This window comes from Echiichthys vipera (assembly GCF_963691815.1).
Source record: "Echiichthys vipera genome assembly, chromosome: 11".
Taxonomy (NCBI): domain Eukaryota; kingdom Metazoa; phylum Chordata; class Actinopteri; order Perciformes; family Trachinidae; genus Echiichthys; species Echiichthys vipera.
Window position 1 is genome coordinate 4876904 of NC_139836.1, and position 18516 is coordinate 4895419.

The 18516-nt window shown below is 43.9% G+C and overlaps 1 protein-coding gene across 1 annotated transcript in view; it reads right to left on the minus strand.

Moving 5' to 3' along the window:
- slc30a6 (solute carrier family 30 member 6) overlaps nt 1–15671 on the minus strand; it is a gene marked incomplete at its 5' end in the record, with an annotated part of 59607 nt that extends 43936 nt beyond the window's left edge. Inside the window, 4 exons of the mRNA XM_083922731.1 lie at nt 6057–6141; nt 12756–12842; nt 14487–14533; nt 15488–15671. Coding sequence (XP_083778857.1) covers nt 6057–6141; nt 12756–12842; nt 14487–14533; nt 15488–15671 — 403 coding nt within the window. The remainder of the gene's footprint in view (nt 1–6056; nt 6142–12755; nt 12843–14486; nt 14534–15487) is intronic.
- Between the last annotated feature and the right edge of the window lie 2845 nt (nt 15672–18516).

The window sequence follows — 18516 nt, forward strand, 5'->3', positions numbered from 1 at the left end:
TTATTTATTAAAGGCAAAATATGAGTGGAAATCCCGTTCTTGGTTCAAACTTGATTTATGAAACACGTTTAAAAACCAAAGTGCTGTGCTGTGCTGGGCTGTGCTGGGCTGGGCTGGGCTGGGCTGGGCTGGGCTGTGGAGCTCCCTGCACGTGAAGTTGAATAGATTTACAAGAAGATTTAAGCGAATCCCGGGAAATGAGGAGAAATTACAGCCCGGGAAATGGGGTTCAGACAGAGACTCGTAGCGGTGATGAGGGGTCACGAGTGGGGTTGGATTCCTTTCTTCAGGAGTTTCTCTCAGGAATTACAAAAACTTAATTTCAGTTGTAAAAATAAGTAATAAGGAGAGGACAGAGAAGCTTGGGCAGGGGAGTCCTTTCTGAGCCCGGGGGTTTGGTACCGAACTCTCGTCACAAGTAGACGTCCGGTGCACGCTAAAACGTGCACGTTTCACACCCGTGCAGCTTTTTCTTGCATCTTGTTCCCACTGAAGACGTGAGAGATGCAGGAAAAGATGCGTCCCCTTCCTTCAACTTCTTATGGTCTGGAGTTTGTTTTTACACTAACGCACTGTCCAAAAAATAATAATAATAAAAATACTAACAATAATAAGGGTTTATAGTTACCTTTGCCAGCACATTGAGTGCGACTGTGCTTTATTTAAAGTCTCTGTTTGTTCCTTCAGTATTTATTCTGGGTCCACTTCAGTAAAACCAGTCTGTAAATGGACTACAGAAGTACACACACACACACACACACACATACATAGACACACACACACACACACACACACAAACACTCTCTCAATCACAGAGGTTGTGGAGATGGAAGACACTCATCCATCAGCTGGGAGGAGAGGAGGAGACAGACGGGTGGGTTCAGGTGAATGAGTGATGGACAGACAGAGGTGAGCGAGAGAGAGGTGATAACAGGGCTGAGGGGTGTGTGTGTGCGCGTGTGCGTGTGTGTGTGTGGTCCGCCGGGACAAAAAGCTGATGTCTTTGCTTTGTAAAAGGCTGAAAGCTGATCCAGTTGTCCACTGCACAATTTGATACGACACACACACACAGTTCTGTAGAATCATCATCATCTTTTGTTTCAGCAACAGTGCAACAACGACTGCTTAAACAGCACTTAGACACACACACACCCTTTATGTGCGCACACACACCTACACAGAACAGCTGCTTGTCATCACTCAGTCAATTAAGATGCAGAAGATTTAAAAAGTAGAATCAAACGCAGTCGAGCATCAAGTCGAGTGTCAAGGTTACTTTCTAGGGGGAGGGCTCCCACTGTGCCTCCGTCCCGTGCCCCGTGCTTTAGGGTCCTTGTCCCCCCCTCCAGGCCCGTTTGTACTCACACTACCTGGGCCTCGGAGAATGCTTCTTGCTGCCTATACGTCATCACGCCGTAACACGTCACACGCATCGATGACGTCATGGCGATGCGTGGCTTTGTTTCCAGATCTTTCCGTAGACCTCGGAGTTTTTGTGCGTCTTGTCGACTGTTTTTGAATCTTTTCATCGACCAAATCTGCAGTAAACACTCCACCTCCGCATCACACCAACGTGAACCTTTCACCGCCATTGTTCTAAATGTCCGCGCATGGTCCCTCCTTCTTTTTTCTACGTCCCAACAGGCGCACAGGAAATGACCTCAGAACCGCCGTAGGCCTCGTGCTCATGCTCGCACACGTGCGCACGCTCGTGCTCGTACATGTGCAAACGTGCTTTACTAAAGCCCACCTCTCCCAAACGGGCCGTGGACGGCAAGCGTGCCGCTCCTAGACGCGGTACAGTTGCACTCACACTGGTCAAAGGAACCAGACTTTAGCCGTGAAACGTGTTTGGGCACGGGACGTAGGAACAGTGTGAGTGTGCCTTAAGTAACTTGTGAACTTCATCTGTGTTTGAACAAAAGACCCAACACGTCTCTGCTGTCAAGACTTTCGGACTCTTCATGAGGAGCTTCACACTGGGATCTTCATCACCATTTATGCTTTAGTTGTTCACAAACAAGTGCCAGAAAACTGCACTAATCAATACATTTATACTTACATTAAATGACTGCAATATGAAAAGGTGCAGCTTTCAGTGAGGAACGCAACAAGTTCTCACCCAGACTCAACTGAGTTTTAGCTTTTTAGCACATTTACTGTTGGGTTTAGTCTCCACACTCTGCAGCAGCAAAACCTCTGATAAACCCACCGGACCAAGACGAGCAGGTGAAGGTAGAGCAGCATTTAGCAGCTAAAGAGCCAGATATTAAGAACATAGTAAGGTAATACTATGCATAGATTTGTTTTGCATTTTGAGCCTCCCCTGGTGCCGCCAAGTCACAAAAAAATCTGCATTTGTGTTAAAAGACGTCACCACGAACACATATATTTTTTTCCACCCTCTTCCTTCTGTTCTCATACTTATTTTTTTATTCATTACCTCATTTATTTATTTATTTGTCATCTATCTATGCCATATTATATGTGTTTATAATACCACACCATCTGCCTCTCATACACATGCACAGACACACACAAACATACACAAACCACCTTCATACATATCATTGTAACTTTGCGTCGTATTCTGTTTATACTGTACGTCATGCTCACTGTCTGTATTTGTAATCCACATGGTGTGGTGTATTTGTCCCCCATGTCTTCTTGTCTGTCACTTAATTTCACCAATAAAAAAAAAAAAGAGGAAGTGACCACCAACATCTTATTTCAGGATAAATGCGTTGTGCTTCCAGGCGTTATTCAAAGACCCATTTGTGGCTCTTTGAAAACACGTGTAAATACAGTCTACAGCATGTTCCCTACACAGTCAGTGAGCTGGAAAAGATACTACATCCATATGTACACACATGCTGCACTGTGGTCCCATGTTTTCTTAACTAATGTACGTATACACACACACACACACACACAGAGAGAGAGATCAGTAGCGGTGGATCTGGATCAGCTGCCCTCTGAGTCGCTCTCTGCAGCTTCACAGGTCGACGTAGGGTTAACCGCCTCAGTGCACCAGCAAGGCATGTATGCAGACCATACTGCTGTGTGTGCGTGCGTGTGTGTGTGTGCATAGACGTCTGTTAAGCCGTTAGTCATGAGCTAATGGGGCCGGAGCATGTGTTCCTGCAGAAGAGTGCCGTACATGTACAGAACTGTATGTTCATATGAGGCTTTGCTTAGCCTACATTTAACTTGGGGTTATATGTAGGTTATGCTTCATTTCAACTAAAGGCGGAAATGCACTGGAGGCGTGGGATGTAAATATTGTCCAACACACACACACACACACACACACTGAGACGTATAATCTCACATATATCCGGGTGGACACAGTGTCCAGTGAGTGGGACTGAGAGCTGAGAGAATAAGAGAATAATGAGAGTTCGGTTTGTTTGTGTTCTCTTTCAGCCGATCGATCTCATAATAAATATACAACTGTTGAAAAGTTTGGAAACAGCCGTTATATTGATGTTTTCCTCCTCCTCCTCCTTCTTCTTCTTCTTCTTTCCAGGATTGATACTACGGTCGAAACACCGTCTCTGATGGGGGACGCATTTCTATCATCTCCAGATCCTCATATTGCCCGGCAACAACTTGAGTTCTGATTTACGGAAAATACGCTCACTGGTTTTGTTGGGACACCAATAAACTCACTAAATTTACCCCCAAGGTTCACAGCTGATCAAATATCAAACATCAACGATGATCTGAGAGGACACGAGGCCGATACGAGGGTCCGTGCACACTCGACACAAGGTTCGGAAGTGCCGACGGCCTCGTTTGGCGGAGTGAGTGTCGAGGACATGTACGGCAGCGTCGTGGTCCACACCCTGTCCGTTCATACGGTTCACCTGTGTATCAAAGGTAAATCCACTGAAAAAGAGCGTCCCCTCTCAGTGTGTTCAACTATTAATGCATCCGAGAAAACAATTGAAGTCATCATAGACTGCAAAAAAGCCTCTAAAACACACCGGCATGAAAATGACACCATGTATCATAGCAAGAAACTGTTATAACCGACATTATATGACTGTCCTTGAAGGCATCACCTGTGACTGATACAATTATATGCAAAAATCCCTTTTGTCTACGCGTCTCATTTAAAATTGAACCTGATAAAAAAACACTTAATTCTGCCGTGAGTGATTCATCAGAGACTAAATTCAGTGAAACTTTGGACTGCAGGCCGTTTACACTGAGCAGAGGAGATAAAATACATAATTTAATAATTCAGTATGTATAGCATGTGGGGCCTCCTCCTCTTCAGTTATTGGTCACACTTGTGGGCACTTGTAAATATATTTTATACTGTGTAAAAGACATTGCTGAGTGGTCCCTCCTTCTAACCATGAACGCTCTGTTTCCAAATGAGCCCACAGTGAGTCAAAAAGTGACAGAAACGTTTTTTTGTGATCAGCAAAAAAGCAGCGATCATTCTTCTTTATCGCCGCATTATAAAATCACAGGTCCGGCTGAAAACCTCAGGTAGAAGTAGCAGGTGGACTTGAGAGGGTGCGGGTGCTGGTGTGCTGATGCTGTGAGACGAGGAGACTTTGTACATGAGGTGGAATCGGACCGACAGTATTGAGACGGGGCCGCTGTCTGCCCCTGTTGTTCTCATCGGGGCCGAATATTGATGGCGGTGTCGCCTTCCCCCCCATTTGTTCGATACCTCTGTCCTCTGTTTCCTGTCTGCACGACACCTGACGCCACTGCTGCGCGCGCGTGTGTGTGTGTGTGTGTGTGTGTGTGTGTGTGTGTGTGTGTGTGTGTGTGTGTGTGTGTGTGTGTGTGTGTGTGTGTGTGTGTGTGTGTGTGTGTGTGTGGCTTATGCTGCAGTATTTGCAGGCAGAGCGGGGATAAGGTTGCATGTTGTTCTTTTCGCGGCAGCATTTTCTGAGTGATGGAATCCCTGAGAGGATTTAATGTTGGTGGCAGACACGAGCCTCGCTGACTATAAACACTGTCTCACTGCACTGCTGTCTCACTGCACGGCTGTCTCACTGCACGGCTGTCTCACTGCACGGCTGTCTCACTGCACAGAGGTCTCACTGCACAGAGGTCTCACTGCACGGCTGTCTCACTGCACGGCTGTCTCACTGCACAGAGGTCTCACTGCACGGCTGTCTCACTGCACAGAGGTCTCACTGCACAGAGGTCTCACTGCACGGCTGTCTCACTGCACGGCTGTCTCACTGCACAGAGGTCTCACTGCACGGCTGTCTCACTGCACTGCTGTCTCACTGCACTACTGTCTCACTGCACTACTGTCTCACTGCACGGCTGTCTCACTGAGAAAGGGGACCTCCAGAGAGTGTACCAAGAATCGTCAAAGCTGACATTAATTTTGTCTTCCATGCAAGTTTGTCTTCTTTGGCTTCTTTTAGTGATGAACTTAGTGAGTACAAGATTATTATTATTACTACTCATGGACATGAAGAACCAAACTTCAGAACTCAGACCAGATAAAAATCATTTAAACACCTTCTTTAATGTTATTCCGCGCTGATGTGACCACATTTATTTGAGGAGAGGAGGAAAAAAAACGTAGTCGTCAATGTGACAGATGTGTTCTCTGTGTTGTAGCACCAGAGGGTAAAAGCAGACGCTGTGAAGGACTGTTTCCTCAACATGCCCTTTAAAGTGCCATATTTTGACTGAGGTGACCCCCCCTCAAACACACACGCGCGCACGCACGCAGCAGAATCAGTCTGAACCCCTGTGACGAGACGACACTGCTAACACACTTCCTAAAGATGGGTTCAGTGTGTTTAACGCTGCTACAGCGCACACACACACAAACCGACACTCGCACTGCTGTGAAAGTGTAACTGTCAATCTGTGTTTAGTGTGTGTAGACAGGTATCTCCGCCTGTTAACGTCTGTGTCCGAGTCTCAAAGTGAGTTTTTCTCCCGTGCACATCTGTCTGTGTGTGTCAGTTCGCATGTGTCTATCTGCATCTCCCTCTGACACTCTGTTTGTTTTATGTGTGTGTGTGTATGAGGGTGGGTGTGTGTGTGTGTGTGTGCGGGCTCACCCATGCTGTTGGTGGAGCTGCACCACATCAGCAGACAGCCGGTACACAGCAGGTTGAGAGCCCCGAACAGCAGGATCCTCCACGACTGCAAAACGACAACAAGCAAACAAAACAACTGTTAAAGAAGTGGGAGAAAGGGAGCAGAGTGGGAGTCGTGAGGGATATCGTCCTTTATACGTTTGCTTTTGGAAACAAAATCATGTCATGCTCGATTCATGACAGCTGAACAAACTGGGAAGTGGTTGGTCAAAGGAAATTATTATCAGCCATTTTAGACGATCGCAGATGTTTCAGCGTCTAGATCGTCAACTAATTATCTAGTTAATAAACAGGAAAATGATTTCATCTGTTCAGTTCATCTCATCTTCATCCGCTTATCCTGGATCAGGTCTCGGGGGCAGCAGCTTTAGCAGAGGACCCCAAACTTCCCTTTCCCGGGCCACATTAACCAGCTCTAACTGGGGGATCCTGAGGCGTTCCCAGGCCAGTGTGGAGATCTAATCTCTCCACCTGGTCCTGGGTCTTCCCCGAGGCCTCCTCCCAGCTGGACGTGCCTGGAACACCTCCCTAGGGAGGCGCCCAGGGTTCATCCTTACTAGATGATACTGAACCACCTCAACTGGCTCCTTTCAACGCAAAGGAGCAGCGGCTCTACTCCGAGTTCCTCACGGATGCTGAACTTCTCCCCCTCTCTCTAAGGGAGACTCCAGACCCCCCTCCTGAGGAAACACATTATGGACGCTTGTACCCGCGACCTGGTTCTTTCGGTCATGAGCCAGCTTTCATGACCACAGGTGAGGGTAGGAATGAAGATTGTATGCAAAAAAGGGAGAAAGTGTTGTTTTCAGACGTATATGTGGAGATTTCCCTCCTCCTCTGTTTGATGTCATACGTTAGTGAATATCTAATACTGTAACAGTATATGTGCTGACTGTCTTGGCAGTGCTCTGTTCTGCCTGTATTTGTGCATGTGTCACGGTTGCCATAGCATTTGTATCTTTTGTCATTTCTGTTTCATTGCATGAGTTTTGTGTATTTGTCTGATTAAATCTATCAGGAGTATTTTAGGAAGGCAGCTGTTTATTTATAGGGTAGTAGTCGAATGCATAAACTGCAAAGTGTCCATTTAGAGAAAAGGGATTTGTTTAGACATGATGTCAACATGATGTCTTTCAGCTGGATTAGCTGTAGGCGACCGCTTGGTTAAGGTGAGCACGAGATTGTGGCCGTGGTTAAAAAGAAACCAACACTGACTGCTGGTAGGAAACAGGATGTGAGCTGCGGTCTTTGTCCACGTCAGAAGCCTTCCTACGAGGTTCTGTGGGGCGGTGCATCAAGGTCACCTTACACACAACAACAACCACAAGTCATTTGCCAAGAAAACATAAAGCGGTTGTTTAAGCATTTGGAAAGATGGCCAATAAGAGAAGACCACAAATACCAATTTTGCTCCAAACAATCCGCATGTGAGCCCATTCAACAGCATTCTTACTCCCTCCGCCGGACGGAAGTTCAGCAGAATTTTCAATGAAGAAAAAAAAACACAACCTTGAGTCTAAACTCGCCCTCTGAGCGGAAAGAGGGAGCGCGTTTGTGTGTGTCAGAGGGAAGAGAAACGAGAAAATGGAACAAGGGAACGTGTGTGTGTGTGTGTGCGCGCCCTGGCCTGTCACTTCGTGTTGGAGTCATATGCCGTGGTGAGGAGCGCCGAGTGCTGTGAAATCTACAATTACTGTGGTGTGCTGTGTTATGACAGCACTGGGGCGTCTGGTGACAGCACTAGCCAGCGACAGGCATGGGAGACCCACAGTGTATATGTGTGTGTGTGTGTGTGTGTGTGTATGTATGTGTGTGTGCATGCATGCGTGCATGTGTCTATGTGTGCAAACAGAGAGACAGCACTTGGCCCAAAACATTCCCAACCCCCCTTCACGTACACAGACACTCAGCGCCTGGAGGAGAGTGCACGGTTATTAAATCCTGACGCTCTGCTGCCCCCGTCTGTCCGTCAGCGGCTTCGTCCGGCGACATGACGGCGTGCCAACATATTAAGGTTACATGTGACATTGGAGTGACAGAGCTGCAGCACCAGGTACCACATTAAATAGGAGCTCCTGCTGACGCCAGGCCTGATTACATCACTGTTGAGCGCCGTGCCACGCTGCCGCATCATCGGGCAGCGCCGGGGAAATGCGTGTCATCATGGTGAGCAGAGGCGTGACTCAGATTAGCCTCTGAAGACGAGAGGCAGAGCAAGAAGGGGAGGTAAGTTTCAACAGGCGGGGAGTACATGCAGGGATTTGTGGGACTTTTTGACCGAACTGACACCTGCAGCGCGTCGCCGTCGCAACACACCAGAACTCGCTTCCGGTGGCAACGGACACACATAAAATCCTCCTCCTCCTCAGACCGGAGCCATCAGGGCTCTATGTCTCCAGGGTGGCCGTGTTCTCCTCTCAAAATAAACCTACTTACATAATGAATTGGCGGCGGTGGCCTGTTGACGCGGACCGAGGAGTTTTCTGACTCAGTTGCTTCGCCCGGTCCCCTCGCTCTCCTGTCCTCCAGTCATGTCTTTCCTCTGCGGACGTTTGATCAGGACATTCTGTAACTGCCACAGTGGCTGTGCTCAAGCTTCAACTATGACACTAGAACATGTACTGTACAACACAAGGTGGAAGAAGTGTGTGATAATTCACAGTGCTGCTCCAAAAATATGTGTTTCTGTTGATTCATCTCAGAGCCTCAGCGTTTCCCTGATGCCTTCAGTGACTTAAAGTGAAACTCTGCCGTAAAATCATCCCAGGGGCTTTTTCTGCACTTGCACCCATCAAATAAGCCATCGAGACAGTTTTTTTCCGTGTAACAACTAATAACGGAGAAATCCCAGAGAGTCGCTCAAAGCTGGACGTGGCTAACAGTGATTAGCTCGGGGCAGTACGATGAAGGCATTCAAAGGTCTTTTTTAACCACTAATACTGCTGAAAATAACAGCAAACCTCTGCAGCAGCATGAGAAGAGTCCCTACACACACAACAAAGCCTCATCAGTGTAGTTAGTGAAGCCAGAGTTTATTAAAGAGTGTTTTAAAGACTTACCTACTGGCCCCTGTACCAGCTCCTCTCATAGTAAAGTCCATTACAGTGGAAGGAGCCCATTGGTGCTTTGTTGTGTGTGTAGGGACTCTTCTCATGCTGCTGCAGAGGTTTGCTGTTATTTTCAGCAGCATTAGTGGTTAAAAAAGACCTTTGAAATCCTTCACCGTGCTGCAACAAGCTAGTCACTGTTAGCCACATCCGGCTGTTAGCGACTCTCTAGGATTTCTCCGTTAATAGTTGTTACACTTTAACACACCGTATGACTCTGTGCGGCTTAATTTGAACTTTTATTGTAGAGAACTTGGACTATTACACGTCTTTACTGGGACTTCAAGGATGATTTTACACCTAAAATGGTTGTTAGGAGCTGGTAGACGTCCTACTCAGCCTGTCAAAACAGTCACATAATATCTTCGGTGGCTCTGGAGGAGGTCTGTTTAGTTAAGCAGCGTCTAATGAAGAGACACCATTGAGCTACATTGTAGGAGGCGTAGGATCTAGTGTGCTTGGAGCTTGAGATCTAATAGACTCTTTTCACAGCGGACAGTTTGTTACTAATCACATAACAATGGCTCCATTCTATCAAGTGTCCCAGCGAGCCATTATGTCCGCCGTGAGCGCGCACAGTACGAGACCAAGGCCCGTGGGGTCTCATGGTGGTTTAAACGCAGATTTCAGAGTAAAGTGCAATCTGTCAATAAAGAATGCTGCTGTAGCAGAGAAATTGCACCTGAAAGCACATGTTTTCTTCTCGCACAACACAAAAAGGTAACAGGAGACGGGAGGCGGCGGCGGCAGCGCTGAGGAAGCACATCTCAACTTTCGCCGGTTTTGAACTATGTTTGGTCCCTAAGCCGTGTCCGACACCGTGTAATCCAATCCAAGGCTCTATGGGGAAGCAAGACCCCCTGCCAGTATGTGGTCAAAGTGGATTATAGCACAATAACGCTGACACACACACGCGCGCACACACACACACACACACACACACACATACACAGAAAACAATCATGTCACAGATCCCTTCACGTTCATTATCGTGTCTCCAGTGTTTTCTCTGTAATTTTGACATCCCAGTGTTGTTCAGACTCTACATCTGTCTCTGTTTTGTTGTGATGCACTACTACTTTTTTTTCATGTACTCTAATTTTAGAGGGGGGAAAAAATCACTGCAAGCTTTTCAACTAAGTATGTTTTCTGAGCTTGAAATTAGGACAAACTCTGTTGTTGTTGTTCCCTGTTTTCAAAGCAGTGGCTTTAGGTGAAGTGTAGTTTTATCAGACGCATCACAGCCGGCCTTCCCTGACATTTAAATAATGTTCTTAATGTTTGTTTGACTGCTTGTACAAGTTCTTACAACTACCCAGACCAAGAGTTACCTGGAGACTTTAGAAGATTTAAGAATCAGAGTTGCATTTGCACAGGAGAAACAAATGTACGGCCTTAAGGATCCAAGCGTTCTCCACTGAATGAGTCCATGTGGAGCAGTTGGCCCCCTTTCACCCAAAAACTGCTATCAAATCATAAATAAGCTCTCTAATGTCACAATAAGACCTCGTTTCCACCGCACTCTAAATAATTACTGACCCAGAAAGGGCAGAATTAAGTAACTAAATTGAGGAAAAACAAATAATCACATGGCCACGATGTTTGCTTGAGTCTCTCTTATCCAGACCCCAGTCCAGCGCTGGAGTGAGGCCTGGAACAAAGGACAAAAACACTCTTTGCACTTCTTTAAACCAGTTAGAAAAGTCTTGGGTGGCACTAAGCTCCTAAGGCAGCGACGGTTTGCATGTAAGGAGGCGAAACCAGACATTAAAATGACCCGATTGAAGCCTGCTGAGGCATGAGAGGATATGAAGCTTTCATGTCACGATGATCCCGGACAAAATAAGTGTTAATCATGAAATTATCCGCAGAATCACTGAAACTGTTAAAACTCTAAAAACTGCACTAAAACACACTGCAATCACTTAACCTGTTATTTAAGGAAACACATTCTTAGAGAGCCTGTTAAATGATAAAAACCTAAAGTTTGTTGTGTGCGTACGCAGAGAAAAGTCCCCGGTCAAGTCGCTCTTGAGGACATTCACAGATTATCCCGACTTATCGCGAGTGTCCTCAGAGTAGAGCTGCTGCTCCTTTGCGTTGAAAGGAGCCAGTTGAGGTGGTTCAGGATCATCTGGTAAGGATGAACCCTGGGCGCCTCCCTAGGGAGGTGTTCCAGGCACGTCCAGCTGGGAGGAGGCCTCGGGGAAGACCCAGGACCAGGTGGAGAGATTAGATCTCCACACTGGCCTGGGAACGCCTCAGGATCCCCCAGTTAGAGCTGGTTAATGTGGCCCGGGAAAGGGAAGTTTGGGGTCCCCTGCTAAAGCTGCTGCCCCCGCGACCCGACCCCGGATAAGCGGATGAAGATGAGATGAGATTGCGAGTTTATTGCGATCCGCAATAAAAACAAGTATCGTCCCATCTCTAAGGCTGCCTGTACTTCACCTCTCTGGACTCCACATTAGGATGACAGACGATCGCTCGTGCAGAAACTTATTAAACTGTTATGACAGAAGCTTGTGTGAAGTGGAACAGATCAGTGCGCTGGTCGAGTCAGTGTTACTGGTGCACGCCGCTGCCAGAGTTAAAAGAGGCGGCAAATCAACTCCGACTGACGATGGAGAAACAGATCCAGAAAGCAACACCGTCGGGCATGAGAGTCGGACTTTTTACCATCTGTTTCGCTCCAGCAACTGCAAACTTCCACACAGAGCAGCTTAATGTAACTTGATGGTTGTCGTTTCCCGCAGCGAAGGGATTTTAAGAACAGTAACTTCTTAGATAGCAGAAGGGGAGCGACAAAGCCGGATTAAATCCCAGCCAGGTGAAAGGTGGGTTACACTGCAGAAGAAGAGTTCAAGAACTTTCTTTTCTGTTCAATTTCACCACCACAGTTGTTTTGATTCACATGTATCGTAACTGACACAAATCCAAGATGACCACGGCTGATGTTTGGTACTCTAAGAAGTCTAAATGTGGGTGGAGATTTACTTTTTTTTGTATTTTATTCTTCTTAGTGGGACTTAGGGCATCTCAACTTCCAGCTCAAACTCAAAAGCATCAAGATGGAAAGACAACGGATGAATAAAGGATCCAAACGACACATTAAAGCACTTTGGATCAGCGCAAATAAAAGAGGGAATACGCAGAAACAAAGGCTGTCGGACAAAGTGGAGCAGCAGTCAGCAGCTGATCGTGGCTGATGGTGCTTTAGTCTGAGGGATTCAACCCTGCTGCTTTCACTGGAACATGGTGACCTGCTAGGAAACAGGATTACTGGAGGTGTTTGTGGTTGACTCTGTGCGAGACACAGAATCTAACCAGCTTACAGCACAATGGGATTACGGAGCCAGGATTCTTCAGACGCTACGGAGCGAAAACCGGGAGGAAAGACGAGCTTTGGGTGATGATAACCCCGCAGATTTAGTCGGTTGCTCATCAAAAAACAAACAAATGAAACCAAAAACTCAGAGATGAAACAGAGATTAAAGGGGGAAAAGTGTGAAATGTAGGTTAAACAGTGAATTTAAACTCACAAACACACACTTACCCGTCTGTCTGAGGTCACAAGTCTGAATTCTTGCTGGAGTTTTCCAAAGATGGATTTGTGCGTCTTCCTGAAAGGATGAATGGTGCCCTGCGAATGAAAACAACACCAAATATAATCATCAAAACTAACTTTTAACATGAGAACAGATGAAGACGCGTCATTTGGTGAGGAAACAGTGCGCAGCTAAATATATTTCCGGCTAAAATAATCTTGTACAGTTGTCGGGGATTACTTCCAGATTAATTAAAGTAGAATCAGGTTCGAGTCTGTGATGAAGCACAGGAGGAGGCAAAGTGTGACCTGCACTGCCACCAAGTGTTGTGTCTGTGTATAACACCGGATCCTGCAGAACTTCTTATTTCAAAGAGGATTTTAAGGTTCAGGGCGACGACCAGATCCAGAACAATCTACCATATTATCTGCAGATGATTCATAAACCATGCAGTCTCTTTGCATGAGGTAAACAGTTTGTTTTAAAAGACGTACAAGTGTCCTCCACAATAAGAAAGTTATCAAATGAACTTTTTACAGCATTTTGATGGCTGATAACGTCCCACCCTGTTTTTAAGTACAGGCAGAGCAAAGTAACCCACCTTTTTAAACCCCCAACAGACCAAACAAAGCTTTAAATACAAACTGAAAACCGTAAAAACACATTAAAAGCACTGCAGAAGAAGAACTTGCCTTCCTTTTCTTACATTTTCTAGAGAAACCCCAAAGTCTTTCTAGGGATTTTCCTTAACAAATTACCTTACAACAAAAGACTTTAATACAACTTCCTGCCATTCCGATTTATCGGTCAACCACCAGTCTAATTAGTGTGATTGAATCAAACGTCTGGACTTATAAACGTCTTCCCACAGTCCTGAGGTGTGCTCATGTTAAATACTGGCGTTTTTAAACAGTTAATTAAACTAAAGCCTGCATCTGAACCAGGAGGATTAAGAAACGGTGTGTGCCTCAACTGAGATGACACTGAACCAAAGAGTGAGGGCGCACTCACACTGTCCATCCGTACCGTGCTCAAGCACGTTTCACGGCTAAAGTCTGGTTCGTTTGACCAGTGTGAGTGAAACCGTACCACTTCTCTTTTGTAAAGCACGTTTGCACATGTACAAGCACGAGCGTGAGCACGTGTACGAGCACGAGCACGAGGCCTACGGCGGTTCAGACGTCATTTCCTGTGCGCCTGTTGGGACATAGAGAAAAGAAGGAGGGACCATGCACGGACATTTAAAACAATGGCGGTAAAAGGTTCACGTTGGTGTGATGCGGAGGTGGAGTGTTTACTGCAGATTTGGTCGATGAAAAGATTCAAAAACAGTCGACAAGATGCACAAAAACTCTGAGGTCTACGGAAAGATCTGGAAACAAAGCCACGCATCGCCATGATGTCATCAATGCGTGTGACGTGTTACGGCGTGATGACGTATAGGCAGCAAGAAGCATTCTCCGAGGCCCAGGTAGTGTGAGTACAAACGGGCCTGGAGGGGGGGACAAGGACCCTAAAGCACGGGGCACGGGACGGAGGCACAGTGGGAGTGCGCGCTAAAGAGACTCCCTTCCTTTACTCATATTTATTTTATGAAAACAACTCTTCTCTCTGTGAATCACAACAACTCCAATCTGTATTGACCCCAAGGGGAGGAACTGAAAAGTAATCCCTGAAGCTCAGCTAATGGATAAAGCCGCCTTAAAAAAAACAAAAACAAACAAAACCGAGACACTCACCAAGACGTAAGTGTCCTGTTCATGCTTCTTCCTGTGCAAGTGGACTTCTGTGGAAAAACACAAGCTGAACGTTAGTCCGTCTGATAATCATTAAAGGGTTCTGTGTGTTGGTGCAGATGAACAATAATCAGTGTTTTCTTTCTTTCTGCAGGTGTGTCCATCATTTCTATTAGAGGATACGGGTGCTCTCTCTCTCTCTCTCTCTCTCTCACACGCGCGCACACGCGCACACACACACACACACACACACACACACACACACACACACACACACACACACACACACACACACACACACACTTTTTGATTAGTGACAAAGTGCATTTTATGGGTTATATTTAAAAAGGTATTTCAACTACGTAGGTAGACCAACACATGAGCAGGTTGAGCCTATTATCAGGCAGGCACATCTGCTTAGTTTAGTTATTATTATGATTACCATTATTACATCTTTTTAACAACTTAGATTAGGGACATTTACCTTGTGACAATGTTGCAAACAAGCAAAAAACATGACAGTTTTAGACCCCAGGAAGAGTAGCAACTGTTTAAGACAGATGCTAATGGGGATCTTAATACATATAAACATAGAGAAAACTACACCAGTAGTTAATTTACTTGCTTACATTTTATGTTTTCTTACAGTTTCCCTCGGACAAACTCCAGGAATTAATCAAGGCCAATAATTAAGGTCCGTTACAGATTGCGTTGTGCTCGCGACAGCCGTTAACAGCCGTTTAACCGTTAATGTAGACGTTAACAGTTGGTTCTCTGTAACTGTTAGCTGCTGGATTAGCTCACGTTAACGTCAACAAACCGAACAGACGCACGTTAACAGCCCTAAAGTGACTCACACGGACCGTTAAAGACACCGTTAATGTGTGAATTACCGTTTAATCAGCTGTATAAACTAAATTAACTTGAAAAAACTCCGCTAAGCGTCACAGCTGAACTCAGAAGCAGCTGTTAGCTCGAGCCGTTAGCCTGTTAGCATAACAAACCTGAATCATTGACGTTGATGACGTCCACCGACACCATGTCAGGTTTATCCAGCGGGCCCACTTTCCTCTCGGTGACGCCGGACGGAACCACGTCCGGCTTGGAGCCGAACTTTCTGGGGTAAAAGTCCCCGGCACTGTGGTAAGACAGACCCGAGGACGTGGACATCATTCCGTCCATCGCCATTTTGGACTTCCTGTACCCAGGAGTCTTTGCCGTTTGGCTGCACGGCGCATGCGTCAGACCACAGATCTATAAACCACCACGGAGTGAAATCACCGAGCAACTGCGATCTCCATGTGATTTATACATCTGTTCAAATGAGGCCGTGGAAGAACAGCGCAGCCCAAATAACATCATTTATACATATTTATGAATGGCAAAAATAAAACTAATAATAAAAATAAAACTACTAATTACAAAATACTATAATTTACGAATGGCAAAAATAAAAATACTAATAAATAATACTATAATTTATGAATGGCAAAAATAAAACTAATAATGAAATATATAATTTATGAATGGCAAAAATAAAAATACTAATAAATAATACTATAATTTATGAATGGCAAAAACAAAACTAATAATGAAATACATAATTTATGAATGGTAATAATAAAAATACTAATAAATAATACTATAATTTATGAATGGCAAAAACAAAACTAATAATAAAAAAATATATAATTTATGAATGGTAATAATAAAAATACTAATAAATAATACTATAATTTATGAATAGCAAAAAAAAACAAATAATAAAAATATATAATTTATGAATGGTAATAATAGAAATACTAATAAAATAAAACTAGTAATAAAAAATACTATAATTTATGAATGGTAATAATAGAAATACTAATAAAATAAAACTAGTAATAAAAAATACTATAATTTATGAATGAAAAAATAAAACTACTAATAAAATAAAACTACTAATTACAAGATATAATCATTTATATATATTTATGAATGGCAAAAACAAAAATACTAATAAACAATACTATAATTTATGAATGGCAAAAATTCAAATACTAATCAAATAAACCAGCAAATAAAAAAAAATACTATAGTTTATGAATGGCACAAATCAAACTTCTAATAAAAAATATTATAATTTATGAATGGCAAAAATAAAACTAATAATAAACAAATGTATAATCTATGAATAGTTAATAAAATTACTGATAAAATAAAATTACTAATAAAAATATTACAATTTATGAATGGCAAAAATACAATCAGCACTGCTCCCAATAGACTATTGACCTCATCCTGTACCCTGCACTGTGCAATATGCCTGAACTATGGTCACTTCTGTTTGATTATTTACTCATATTTATTCATTCCATATTATTTTATTACAAACAAACAAAACAAGAACAACTGCACTACATCATGTGAATATGTACATATGTCTATTTCTATTTCTTCCCTTTTTAAATTTAACTTTATTGCTTATTTTGCTGTGACAAAAGAATTTCCCCATCTGCGGGACATTAAAGGTTTTCTGATTCCGTTTCTGATAAAACATCTAATAAAAAACATAATTTATGAATGGCAAAAAAACTACTAACAAATTAAAACTATATATAAACAAATATTATAATTTTTGAATGGCAAAAATAAAACTACTAATAATATTTTATTAAGATAAGATAATTTATTCCTTTATTAGTCCCACGACGGGGAAATCACTATTATTTATTACAGCAGCAAAGTGGACAACAAACATAGAAGAAGCATCAATAAGAAACAATAAATTCTAGAAAAATATGAACAAAATAAACTCAGGGAAACAGAAATGATGCGTGAGTGGACCAATGAGTGGGAAGGGCAGATTTGGTGCCATTTGGCCAAGAGGTGGCGCTGCAGAAGCATCATCTCACTGTAAAAGAGGGAATCTCTGTGTGTGTGTGTGTAAAGTGTCAAGTATGAAGTTGATTGATGAGCGGTTCTTAAGAAACATTTCCAAACACACACACGTTAAACATTCACTTCCATATTTCAGAAAACAAAACCATGAAGTGATGTGACGTGCTGCGGTGATGAGACGGGAGCAAAAGTCTTTGTGTTTGCTCATAATTCCCTCGATGGTCGACACGAGGAGGAGGGACTTGACTGTGTCAGGGGCAGGACCGGTTCATGTTTGTTTTGTCCCAAACACTATAACACAATTAAAATAAATAAATAAATACATGTAAGCATTTTACAGCTTGAGCAGTGACCTGTTTAAATGGAGAAGTGTGCAGTGAGACGGCAGGGCTTCAAAATGTGTTCATAAAAAGTACCAGAGAAAGAAGAGAAAGTGTGTGTGTGTGTGTGTTCAGGCATATTTCAAATGTAGTTGCTCATTTGCCCTGCTGTGAATGGAGATTTTTGTGTGCAACAGTTTGTCAATTCAATTCAATTTTATCTATAGTGCCAAGTGATCTCAGGACACTTTACAGAGTAGGTAAAGACCACACTCTATGACTTATTTATGATTTAAATAGACCCAACAATTCCCCCGTAGAGTACGGTGGCGTTGAAAACCTTCACTATAACAGACAGGAACGTCAGACAGACCCAGCTCTGTGGAGGACGCACATCTGTCTGCACCGGAGAGAGGAAGAGAAGGAGAGAGAGAGAGAAAAGACGGACAGATGGACAGAGAGAGACAAACACACACTCCCAGAGATGCAAGCAACCAAAGAGTAACAGTATCTATAGTAATGTGAATATGACTCATATGTTATAACAGTTAATACAGCAGAATAGAAGAAACAAGCACAGCTAAGATGATAGATTAGGTGATAGATTATGAAAATGATCATAATTATGTCAAACATGATCAATGATGAGTAGCAGCAATAGCAGCTACGATACAGAGAGACACACCACTGATGGTGTTTTTATGGCTACAAATGTATAGTTTATTAGACTAGTGATAGTATATATGAGACACTAAGCTCAGTGGGGCCCCGAGCGAACGACAGTGAAATGTACAGAGAGAGAGACAGAGAGAGAGAGAGAGAGAGAGGACGAA